This window comes from Miniopterus natalensis, chromosome 8 (assembly GCF_054644295.1).
Source record: "Miniopterus natalensis isolate mMinNat1 chromosome 8, mMinNat1.hap1, whole genome shotgun sequence".
Classification (NCBI taxonomy): domain Eukaryota; kingdom Metazoa; phylum Chordata; class Mammalia; order Chiroptera; family Miniopteridae; genus Miniopterus; species Miniopterus natalensis.
In genome coordinates, this window is record NC_142088.1 from 30,032,900 (window position 1) to 30,045,673 (window position 12,774).

General features: G+C 34.4%; 1 protein-coding gene across 1 annotated transcript; it reads left to right on the top strand.

The window, feature by feature from the left end:
• The first annotated feature begins 4,111 nt into the window (after positions 1-4,111).
• MSTN (myostatin) lies at positions 4,112-10,538 on the top strand. Its single transcript, XM_016215509.2, has 3 exons — positions 4,112-4,599; positions 6,381-6,754; positions 8,658-10,538. Exons 1-3 carry the CDS (start codon positions 4,227-4,229, stop codon positions 9,036-9,038), a joined length of 1,128 nt encoding a protein of 375 aa, XP_016070995.1. The 5' UTR covers positions 4,112-4,226; the 3' UTR covers positions 9,039-10,538.
• The last annotated feature ends 2,236 nt before the right edge of the window (positions 10,539-12,774 follow it).

Sequence of the window (12,774 nt, forward strand, 5' to 3'; positions counted from 1 at the left end):
CCTATACAGTTGCTCCCTAGCTCAAGGCTACTTTTTTTTTTTTTTTAATTTTTGTTCTGTAATCTGTTGAAAGCACAGATAATCAGATATCATCAATGTGAGATGATTACCTTCTCATGCTGTTATTTGTTTTTTTTAATATATCTTTATTGATTTCAGAGAGAGGAAAGGAGAGGGAGAGAGGGAGATAGAAACATCAATGATGAGAGAGTCATTGATCGAGCCCGCAACCGGGCATGTGCCCTGACAGGGAATCGAACCCCGATCGCCTGGATCCTAGGTTGACGCTCAACCACTGAGCCACGCCTGGCCGGGCCTCATGCTGTTATGTGAGTTGAGCACCACACAATTTTTTCCTAGCCTTAGCATAATCAGCATAGAACGATGCCAATGTGCAAGGAAATAGCAATTGTGATCAGATAAAATATAACTTTCTGGGTTTTTCCCACAACAGAGTTGAATTTTTTGTGACCCATTCTTATTCTAATTCCTAGTCTCCTCCTTTGGTCACAGCATTAAACTAACGAGCCTTTTACATTAGTGCACCCAGTAGATCCCAGGCTGTAAAGAATAAACATTTTTTTTTGAAACATACTTTATACTCTCAAAGTTGTTTTGAAACACCCACTGATACTGGTAACAGAGGTGAGAGAAATTTGCTTGCTACCTTACTAACAGTTACTACGTTAAGGCCCACCCAGTGCAAAGAAGAACAGGGCAAAGACAAATGCAAGTCTGTGAAGAGCTGCACTGGCCACTTAAATTCTAACTCCTGTGAGAAACTGCTTTCAAAGACGGCCAACCTAGGATGAAGTCAACAAGCTGGTCAACCAAACTCCCCCAGTCAACTAAAGGAATTCTCTACTCATGCATCATGACGACATACTGTCCTGTGTCCCTTCCGAAAGCAGCCAAAGTTAGGGCCCCAGCAGTCAGACCAGAGTGAAGGTTCTCACAGCTGGTGAACCTGCCTGCTCTGGGCCTGGGGACAGTTGCAATCACTGCCACTGGAAAAGACATAGATGTTCTCAAAATGCCTTCAGTACTCCATAAGTTCATTCAATACTGACTTTTGAGGAGCTGATCAGATAGAGTCAGCTCTCACTATTCATGGTGGTTACGTTCTGTAGTCATTGCCAACACCGGATACGGGAACCACTGTTCCCAGGGAGATACTAGGTTCCTGTGAGCCCTGCTCATAATTTTTCATCAACGAATCAATAGATAACCTTGTTTTATATGAGTTTCTGTTTAACGATATCTCGTTTAATATATATATATTGTTGATTCATTAACACTGAACTCGAGGCCAAAGGCACTATAACTCAAATCTGAACAAAGCTTGTCTAACACACATATTTTTCCATAAGGAATTTTTTTCCTAAGTCATATCACAACCTTCTTTTTAAAAAATTGTGGTAGAATATACATGGCATAAATTTGACCATTTAACCATTTTTAAGTGTACTGTTCAGTGGCATTGAGTACATTTACATCGCCGTGCAGCTATCATCAACATCCATCTCCAGAACTTTTTGATCTTCCCCAACTGAAACTCTTATCTATTAAACAGTAGCTTCCCCACACCTGCACCCCTCCTCCCAGCCCCTGGCAACTACCATTCTACTTTCCATCACTGCCTTCTTGTGTGTAGGAGCACAGCACTTCAGCACTGTGTGTAGGGGCCATTTTATACAGCAGAATCACCCCACAAAAAGGCGCAAAAATGTGAAAAACATGCTACTAAATGGACTGCAAAAAGAGCACATTTACAGTATGAGAGCCAAAACAAGGCAGAGAATTCCCTTGTTTGACTTCATCTGGGAACCTGTGTGTCAGAAGCCTCAAAATTTTCGCCATTCTGTGCATGTGCACCATTGATATTGATTTGGGGTTAAAAGTAAATTTTAGCAAGTAGGCAAATTTGCAAATATGGAATCCATGAATAAATAAGCATTAACTGTATGTGGAGATGACAACCTTTGTTTATTTATTCTAAGAAGTAAGAATCAAGAGCTGAAACATGCCTTGTAATAGGGCTGACTTAGAAAATTTTATCTGCCTCAGAGGCCTAGAGGAGTAGCCTGTGTGAAATGATAATTGGCAGCTACCACCTGAACCAGTTCTAGTTCATGTGGGGGATAAATTTAAGCATAATCTCAAAACCCTCTGCATGAAACAAAAACCAAGCACTCAAGTACCAGTTATCAATCACTTACTATATGACAGGCGCTATATTCAGCAATTTACATGCATTATTAAATTACATTCCCCCAAAACTCTACGAGGACACTGAAGGTTAGCTAATTTACGTATCTCATCCATTATCACATACTTAGAATTGGCAGTTGAGATTTGAACTCAGGTCTATCTGACTCCAGAGCCTGACCATGCAATTCTAATCAAATTATTTTTTTAAAAAGGTTGACTTCTCGTGTTACAATTATTATAACGTTACAAAGATTTATACATTAAAAAATAAATTTACCAAACAAAATTTTATAAGCCTGATATAATATTGTTCTACAACAAAGTATCTGAAATCCTTCCGGGCATCTGGTTTGTGTCTGGTTTTCCTTAATCTTTAATGATGGGCAAATCTAATGCATTATGTAAGGCCATTTTTTTCTCAAGAGATGTAGATACCTCTTAAGAATTTGATGAAAATGCATTAACTTTTCAGGCTACTGAGTTGCATTTTAGTGCACTGAGGCACAAAATTAGTGTACAATGTGCAAAAGTGGTAGTGACCTAAAAAATAAATATTTGATATGAGCCACTGCACTCTCTTGGGGGGAAAAAAGTAATGGATTAACTCTCTTAGGAGTCCTTAGTTTCCCAAAAAGGAGTAGGAAGAAGAAATCTCCTGTGGCCTGGAAACAGCTTCTGTTTCTTGCTGGCTATGTTTGTTTAGCTCTTTAATAGTCCATTTGATTATATCTTATGGCTCCCAAAGCTAAGGTTGAGAGTTTGATCCCTGCAGAGGCCACTTAAATTTAGAGAACAAAAAGCTCTATTCTATGCTCCCAGACCTTGCCCCAAATCCCTGCCAGGTGTCTGCCCTCTGGTCATAATAAGAAACTGGCAAAGGGGTGCAAACCTATCAGAGTATTGGTAAACAAAATAAGTGGGCGCCCTTTTATTATGGTGCTCTTCCCTTTTGTGTGTTCACAATATTCTGATATAATTTATAGACAACAGATACTACTTTTTTTTTTTTTACACTTTTGCCACTGAAAACTTGAGGCAAACTGTAGTAAGTGCTGTATTACCAGTCATAAAAGCCATTATTTTTTATTCTAAGTTCAGAAAAATTTCTACTGGTTGACATTATCCTCTTGGTAATAAACAGTGAAGAAATACATCTGCTGAGAAATATTAGTCTGCAATTTTAGAATAGGAAATAATAGTAATTAGTCAAAAATTGAGCACAATTTTCATATTAATAAAAGATGTTAAATTATTTAAAAGTAATTCCATGTGCACTATAACATTATGATAAGTATGATTTTCAACATGTGCTAAACATTTAGTTAGGAAAACAAATTTCTCAAATTATAGCTGAAAAACCTTTTACTAGTATTATAATCTTGACTTTTCATTCAGGTCTTCCTGATTTAAGCTTATATTTTCCTAATTACACAGGACTAAAAATAATGTAATACAACAAATAATTTTTTTACATCAAATGCTTGCTTAAATAATATAAAATCATTTTAATTCTTGAGGAAGCAACATTTCAACTTTTTAAATATGAAGTGTAAATTAAGATTTACTTATTTAAATTATAATTTAAGAGCTTCACATATAAAGATTAAGATTGAAGTGTAGTTTATATTATTGTTTACACACATTTTAATTTTTCAAATGTCACATGTATCTTTCATTCTTTGTAGGTTTCTTTCTTTTATGAAATACTCAAATGAATCAGCTCACCCTTGACTGTAACAAAATACTGTTTGGTGACTTGTGACAGACAGGGTTTTAACCTCTGACAGCGAGATTCATTGTGGAGCAAGAGCCAATCATAGATCCTGACGACACTTGTCTCATCAAAGTTGGAATATAAAAAGCCACTTGGAATACAGTATAAAAGATTCACTGGTGTGGCAACTTGTCTCTCTAACTGTACAGGCATTGAAATTTTGCTTGGCATTACTCAAAAGCAAAAGAAAAGTAAAAGAAGGAAAGAAGAACAAGGAAAAGATTGCATTGATTTTAAAATCATGCAAAAACTGCAAATCTATGTTTATATTTACCTGTTTATGCTGATTGTTGCTGGCCCAGTGGATCTAAATGAGAACAGCGAACAAAAAGAAAATGTGGAAAAAGAGGGGCTGTGTAATGCATGCACTTGGAGACAGAACACTAAATCTTCAAGAATAGAAGCCATAAAAATCCAAATCCTCAGTAAACTTCGTCTGGAAACGGCTCCTAACATCAGCAAAGATGCTATAAGACAACTTTTGCCCAAAGCTCCTCCACTCCGGGAACTGATTGATCAGTACGATGTCCAGAGAGATGACAGCAGTGATGGTTCCTTGGAAGATGACGATTATCACGCTACGACAGAAACTATCATTACCATGCCTACAGAGTGTAAGTAGTCCTATTAGTGTATATCAACAATTCTGCTGACTGTCATTCCAGTGTTTATGAGAAACAGATCTATTTTCAGGCTCTTTTAACAAGCTGTTGGCTTGAATGTAAGTAGGAGGGAAAAGAGTTTTGGTGTGTGTTTTTTCAAGATTTCATGAGAAATATACTGATGAGACGAATATCTGAAAATGCTTGCAAAGCACTAGTTATTTAGTTTAATGTGACAAATATAACATGCTCATGCTTTACAGTTTAATACCACCAAGGCAGCTACTGAGAGGCACTACAAGCAATGTTAAAAAACTGACATAAAACTTCATAACTGCATTTGGTTGCCTGAAATACACATTTATGGTAACCAGGTCTCTCACTAAGAACAGAGAAAGGAAGAAATCTATAGGTGTTTAAGCTCACTTGATCATTTGCTGAACACCTAGAATGACTTCTGTTATTCAAAACTATTCCTCACAGTGTTTTTATGTTCTTCACAAATTAAAATATTTAATTTTGAGAGCTATTCCACTAGAGAGTATGAGAAAGTATTTTAAAATAGTTAATGTATTAAAAACAGCAATGATGAAGCAAACATAACATAATGATTATCAGGAGCTAATTATCAGAAAAATGCCTAAGAAATAAACATTTTAATCAAATATGTTATGTTCCACAAAGCCCTACTTAAACCTTGACCATGGTACTATTGTTGCAAGTAGCCAGTCTGCATTTTTTCAGGCAGGAATATTGCTGAAGAACCTTCTAAAATATTATTCAATTCTTCATGGGAAGGGGGACTATTACCTATAGTATCTACATTGCTTCTGAAAGATAATATATTTCATGCAATTCCTTCTGTAGTCAGTTCAAAACTATAGTCAAAGAAAGGGAGACAGGCACCTTAACAGAGAAGGCATGACAAGAAAGATTTTGTGCCATGTGTCTATGATCTTGTTTTATAAAGTGCTTTCTACACTTTAATCTGGACTCAGAATAGTTTCAAAATATTTTTTTCCTTATTAAGTAGCCAGGTTATAATGCAACAACTAATTTTCCTTTAAGACTGTTATCAGATAGTCCTGGAATAGATTTGCCTTATAAACAATCTTGGAAAAACCAAGAGGAAAGAAATTTCTCAGTGCTTCTGCTTACACTGACAGCTTAACACTAAAAACACAATTTCTAACTTTTGAAATAGCCTGAACTTAACATTTAAAGTTTGGTACTAATTACCTGCTTAATTCTGATCTTTTAAAACGCTATGCCAGAGCCAAAACATAACAGATGTACTATATTTTCTACTAATTCCCCAGGCTCAGTTAGCTGCTCAGTGTGTCTTGTCCCCAGGTAATTCAGGCCTGGGGGAAGGGTTCCTTCTTCCAGACTGATTGGTACAGCTGCTCAGTAAGTGTAACTACTCAGATTCCCAAAGAATTCTAAGTGGATGTTCCTCCACGGTGTCTCTTGTTCTCTCTAATCATCATCATTTTAAAATTTCTTCCACTGTTCATTCCTTCATAGAATTTTCCCTAGTCCATAGTTCTCTGGAAAGCGAGTAGATTCCTCATAAACAGCTGAAAAAGCATGTATTTAAAAAATTCTGAAAAGCTAGAGTAATTATTTTCTTTGAATTTTCCTGAGTTATGAATGAAATTCTATAGTTTTTCATTTCAAAAGACTAAATATACATTCATTAATCCAACAGAAAAAATACTCACCAGTTAATATGAGTTTGTTCATCTTTTATGAGAAATAACTTCAATAACTCTTTTCTGATTCATTTATAGCTGATCTTCTAATGCAAGTAGAAGGAAAACCCAAATGCTGTTTCTTTAAATTTAGTTCTAAAATCCAGTTCAATAAAGTAGTAAAGGCCCAACTATGGATATATCTGAGACCCGTCAAGACTCCTACAACAGTGTTTGTGCAAATCCTGAGACTCATCAAACCCATGAAAGACGGTACAAGGTATACTGGAATCCGATCTCTGAAACTTGACATGAACCCAGGCACTGGTATTTGGCAGAGCATTGATGTGAAGACAGTGTTGCAGAATTGGCTCAAACAACCTGAATCCAACTTAGGCATTGAAATCAAAGCTTTAGATGAGAATGGTCATGATCTTGCTGTAACCTTCCCAGGACCAGGAGAAGATGGGCTGGTAAGTGATAACTGAAAATAACATTCTAACAACCTTGTTATGTTTTCATCATAATGTGAATGAACAATTGTGAAAAACAGCTACTAAATTCCTATGCTCATAAGCCAGAAAAAGGCATCTTTCCCCAATGGTAGCCCTGTACCCAATAAAAGTAGGTATCTAATTTCATATCCCATGAAACACGCACACTCTTGATACTTTTACTTTGCCCAAGGATTAAAGTTATTCCATAGTACTTAACTTCTTAGGTAGTTCTTTTGAATTGGGAATGGGTATGCTACATGATTATATGAATAAAAACATGAAATCTTCATAGTGGATTCTAGTACATATCCAAGAAATTAAAACTTTTTCCCCCCAGAAGAGTGTAATGTGTTGAAATTTTCTGCCTTAATAAAGCAGAAAAAAAGCAGCTTTATAAATTATAATTAAAATAAAATACTTTTATTCATAGCAATGAACTGACTATAATATGTTTAGGCTTATATTTTATTAAATACACTATAACTAAGGTCCCTCATGATAAATGTTATCTATTTTGTAGGCTGTTGATCCAGATGTATATGTAGATTACTTCATGAATTATGATAATAAAATTTAATGTTCAGGCTAGTTAACCTGTACTGCCTAGTTTATTTCTGAGCTGCTTTACCATTCAAGAATAAATATTCAAGAGTTTACTTAAGTAATGCCAACTAATTTAGTATCAGGCCAAGCAGATGACAATACTTTATATATTATAAAAATTAACAAAAATAATTTAAAAACATAGTATAAATTTAGAGTTACTCACTTTTCTGGCTTACCTATGCTTGTGTTTACTTCTGTTTTCAAAAACTTATTTAATGTGACCATATTTTTTACTTCTGTCTAATGACATAATTTACAAAAAAAGATTACACTTGTAAGCAATAAGTGTTATTTTTTAGTTTTCTTAATAAGTGTCATTAAGTCAACTCTAATGAAAATGTATTTGTAAAGAAATTATACAATTTTCCAATTGATCTATTTTTCTTTAAATATACTACATAATATGTTATTTACTCTCAAAATGTTACTGTTTTTATAATCTTAAATAACAATGACTACTAGGTCTATTTTGATTTTGGTGTAGGATAAAAACTATTAATTATTTAAGAAAGTGTTCCTTTTTATAGGTAAAATTTTAATGATCAAAGTGGTAATGTGATAGGTTTTAATTATTATTAAGCAGGTGGTTAATATGACATATTCATCAGAGTTTTCCATGTAAAAGGAAAAAAATCTCAAATGCATGAAAAGATTGGTTCAGGGGAAGAATTATAAAATTACTGTTTAAATATCCAATTAGAAACATCTTTCAGTGAAATAATACAGGAAATATTATCGTACCTTTTTCTGAATCTGTCCCTCTCTCTCCAACCCATTATATGTGCCACCACCTCCACTGACCTACCTTCATTTCCCCCATTACAATCCATACAGTGCTGGGAGGTAACTATTTTGTTCTGCTTTAAATCCAAGTTTCCTTGAATGGAGGATGGATGAGTATGCCTACCTCTCCAGGAGTCATCAGACATATTTACCCAACATATCTGATTAACAAGAGGGAAGAGAGGGAGTAACCTAACCTCTTCCCTCTCTCTTTCCCTCCCCTCTCTCCCTTTCTTCTCATAAATATTCTGTAAATGTTTTCAGAGCATCTATTATATGCCACAGGGAAATTTGTATTTCTGCTGTATACTTTTGGGCCACAAGGGAAGAATCAATCCTAGTGTAAATTAAAATTCCTTAATGCTGTGCCTTTTAAAAATAAATGTGGCATATGCAAAATGATTCGGTTTTCTTCAATAATGACTTCTTGAGATAGGAAAGTGTTTCAGGATCTATGAATATTACTGATTTCTCTTCCCTTTTCGCACAGAATCCTTTTTTGGAAGTCAAGGTAACAGACACACCAAAAAGATCCAGAAGAGATTTTGGACTTGACTGTGATGAGCACTCAACAGAATCTCGATGCTGTCGTTACCCTCTAACTGTGGATTTTGAAGCTTTTGGATGGGATTGGATTATTGCACCCAAAAGATATAAGGCCAATTACTGCTCTGGAGAGTGTGAATTTGTATTTTTACAAAAATATCCTCATACTCATCTTGTACACCAAGCAAACCCCAGAGGTTCAGCAGGCCCCTGCTGTACTCCCACAAAGATGTCTCCAATTAATATGCTATATTTTAATGGCAAAGAACAAATAATATATGGGAAAATTCCAGCCATGGTAGTAGATCGCTGTGGGTGCTCATGAAATTTATATTTGGTTCATAAATTCCTAAAACATGGAAGGCCTTCCCCTCAACAATTTTGAAACTGTGAAATTATGTACCACAGGCTATAAGCCTATATAGTATGCTACAGTCACTTAAGCACAAACTACAGTATATGAACTAAAAGAGAGAATATATGCAATGATTGGCATTTAACCATCAAAATAAATCATACAATAAAAAGTTTTATGATTTCCAGAGTTTTTGAACTAGGAGATCAAAATATACTTGTGTTCATATATATATTACAACATATGCAGGTAAATGAAAGCAATTCTCCTTGTGTTCTAGTGAATTAAAGGAGTATGCTTTAAAGTCTATTTCTTTAGAGTTTCATTTAGTATCTACAAAAAATCTATATATAGTATTGGTAAAATGCAGGATTGTTATTTATCATCATTTGAATCATCCTTATAGACTTGAATTTATATTGTATGATAGCATACTTGGTAAGATAAAATTACACAAAAATAGGGATGGTACACAGTATGCAAGTTCCCATTCCTATTATAATTGGTACAGTACATTAACAATCCATGCCAATGGTGCTAATACAATAGACTGAATGGTTATCAGGTTTATCAGGTAAAAACATTCAGCAAAATAATAAGTTATTCCTTTCTTCAGGCACACTTTCATACACCTCCAAATGGGGAATGGATTTTCTTTAATACAAGAAGAATCATTTTTGTAGCATACTTGGAGAAACTGATTTATCAGAAAAGGTAGCCAAAAGTATTCATTTTTATCAAAATTTCAAAATTACAAAAATTTAAAAGTTACAGCCTGCTTTTACAACACTGCAGTTTTAGAATAATAAAAATGACAGATTCTATCAATACTGTATAAAAAGACTTGGAAACAATTGCCTTTATATAATATGTATACAATTCTTTTTTTTTTTTTTGTAAATAAGTGTCTCCTTTTTTATTTACTTTGGTATATTTTTACAGTAAGGACATTTCAAATTAAGTATAAGGCACAAAGACAGTCTTATATGACAGAAAAGCAACTGCTTATATTTCAGAGAAAATTAGCAGATAAAATAGTGGTCTTAAAACTCCATATGCTAATGGTTAGATGGTTATATTACAATCATTTTATATTTTTTTACATTATTAACATTCACTTATGGATTGATGATGGCTGTATAATGTGAATGTGAAATTTCAATGGTTTACTGTCATTGTACTCAAATCTCAACGTTCCATTATTTTAATACTTATAAATATTATTAAGCATACCAAAATGACTTCACTCTATTATCTGAAATACAGAATAAACTGATGATATCTTAACAAGAACTGTTAATTTTATTTTATAATTCAATAATGAATATATTTCTGCATATACTTACTTGTTTTGTAAATTAGAATTTTGTTAATCAAATTCATTGTACTTATGATTAAGTGAAATTATTTCTTACATGTAATGTGTAGAAACAATATAAATTATATTAAAGTTTTCACCTTTTTTCAAAGACACAACAGTTTTATGTTACGAAGATTAATTCTGGATTTCTGATTTTCACTTTATTACCAAAGTCTAACGGTTTAGCACATAAGTTTGCTTTGGGAATCTTAGGTCTGCTACTCTAGTTCTCATGAGTGAAATTCCTGTTAATTTGGTCCTAGTCAAGTTGCTTTATATATACAAAAGCAAGAACTAGTTTATCTGTTTCATTTCTCTTTATCTTGACCTGAAAACTATTTATATGTTTTCATAGGTTCAATTTCCAAATGATTCAGTTGGCAAGTGCATGTGGTCCTAGAGTTACAAGTTCTACTGAAGCCACAGGGACACAGGGAAGCTGCATCGTTTTCCTAGCACTCAATGATACTGGCACATTTATTTGAGCTTTGTGGGCACCAATCTCAAATTGAATTGAAAAAGTCATTATAAAGTGCCTAGAAATCCATAAGTGCAACACTGTACATAAATCTTTTTGAAGTGAACCCTTTTATCCACCCCTCATCAGTTTAGTAACTTAGCTGTAAAGCAGTTTCAGGTGATTCAAATTCTAGTGTCATGGTTCCTAAATACATAATTTATCATTAAATGTAATTTTTAACCATCAATGATAGTGCAACAATTTCTACTCATATAAGGTGTGGTCCTTTTTCTAATTTTAATACTGACATATTTCACATTGATAAGGCTGGAGCTGTAAGTGTGTTGCCCCTGTGGGAGAAGGAGCCAACTATGTCATGGGGTGAGGCCGCTTTCAGCTGCACACGTTAGAACCTACTTCTTCCAGGACCATGAATATACATGACCCAAAAGTCTAGGTTAGTAGGTCCATTCACATAACTTAAGACTTTGGAGTACAAATAGCTGGAGACCTTGACCTGTGTAGTGGGGAGTGTGAGGAAGGAACACCCTCTTTTTCCAAGGAGCCACTCCCCAATCTTTATATTCACCTGTATCGTGGGGCCCCAGTATCACATCACCAGCTTTACCATGTGGTAGCCCTCTCTTGAAACCAGTAAGACTAGGAAAGGAAGCATCAGGACCAATCTCTTTTGTGACAGGATCCGTGCAGTTCTGTTTTGCCTAGGTCCTAGAAATGGCAAGGGTGTTCTGCCAGTCTATCTAGGGGAATATCATTTTCATTTCAGCACCCTGAGAATACTCACTGGTATAACATAACTCCAATCCCTGAGATTTTGAGAAAACATCATGTAAAGCTCAATGCAGTGTATCAGTTTTAATATCCTGATTTTTTTGTAATACTTTCCACAAACCTATATGGGTTAAAAATACTAAAACTAAAAACAAACCAAAAAAACTTTCCAAACTCTACAGTTCTTTTTGTATTCAAGTTGGTTTTGCAATTCTGTATAGAACTTTATTTTATTAAAATAAAGAAGGTAATAATATGACATTGACAATAACTAAATTAAAACTCACTTATTCCATCCCCTCCTAAAAACATAATTTATTTCACTTTAAGCCATGATACACAGACATTATTACAATGTCAATGACCCCCCCCTTTGAAATCTGTTGAAAACTAGGGACACTCTCACCAGAAAAGATAAAACTCACAATTTTGAACATAATATCAGGGAATTTAGGGCCTTCCTACAACTCATTCAGAGAACCTAGTTTACAAACCTTGGGAGGGATACTGCATTTTCCTTCTTAGGATAAATATTATTTATGAACTAATAAAATATACTTATAAAGATGTGCTTTCTAATTAATTAGTTTTAGTCATTAAATGATTTGAGTGTTGGAAAAGGAATATCAAATCACTGGATGTCTTATCTTAGGTTTAGTAAAACATTCTATGCTTAAGGATTATCTAATCATCACCTGGCAACCCTGATAGATTAAACTAGACAAATGAATTAAAGGCACTTTAAATTATAAACCCATGTTCTTTACATGTGTCACAAACAAAATCAAGAAATAATCAGGGTTTCTGATGTCTGGGTGTCATAATTAGTAGGGCATGAAATGATAATTATTGAGTACCAGATTTGTGCCAGGAACTTTTATAACATGCTCAGTGTGGGATACATTAGTGTCCTTAATTTACAGAAGAGAAGAGAACTATGAAGAACTGGGACAACAGGAGGTACGGCCCGGCCTGGATATGAACTCAGAGCAATAATGATTCATTGTTGTGGTTACAACTCTTCAACAATTTCTAGCAGAAGAGTGAAACTATGTTTTTTCACGTTTATATTTTATAATATAGCCTTATCTGGA

What these genes read in the sequence shown, in the direction of transcription:
- MSTN (XM_016215509.2), top strand. Translation starts at nt 4,227, where the DNA reads ATGCAAAAACTGCAAATCTATGTTTATATTTACCTGTTTATGCTGATT. An exon ending in CATTACCATGCCTACAGAGT is followed by an intron (nt 4,600 to 6,380) that starts GTAAGTAGTCCT and finishes ATTCATTTATAG; the next exon opens with CTGATCTTCTAATGCAAGTA. An exon ending in GACCAGGAGAAGATGGGCTG is followed by an intron (nt 6,755 to 8,657) that starts GTAAGTGATAAC and finishes CTTTTCGCACAG; the next exon opens with AATCCTTTTTTGGAAGTCAA.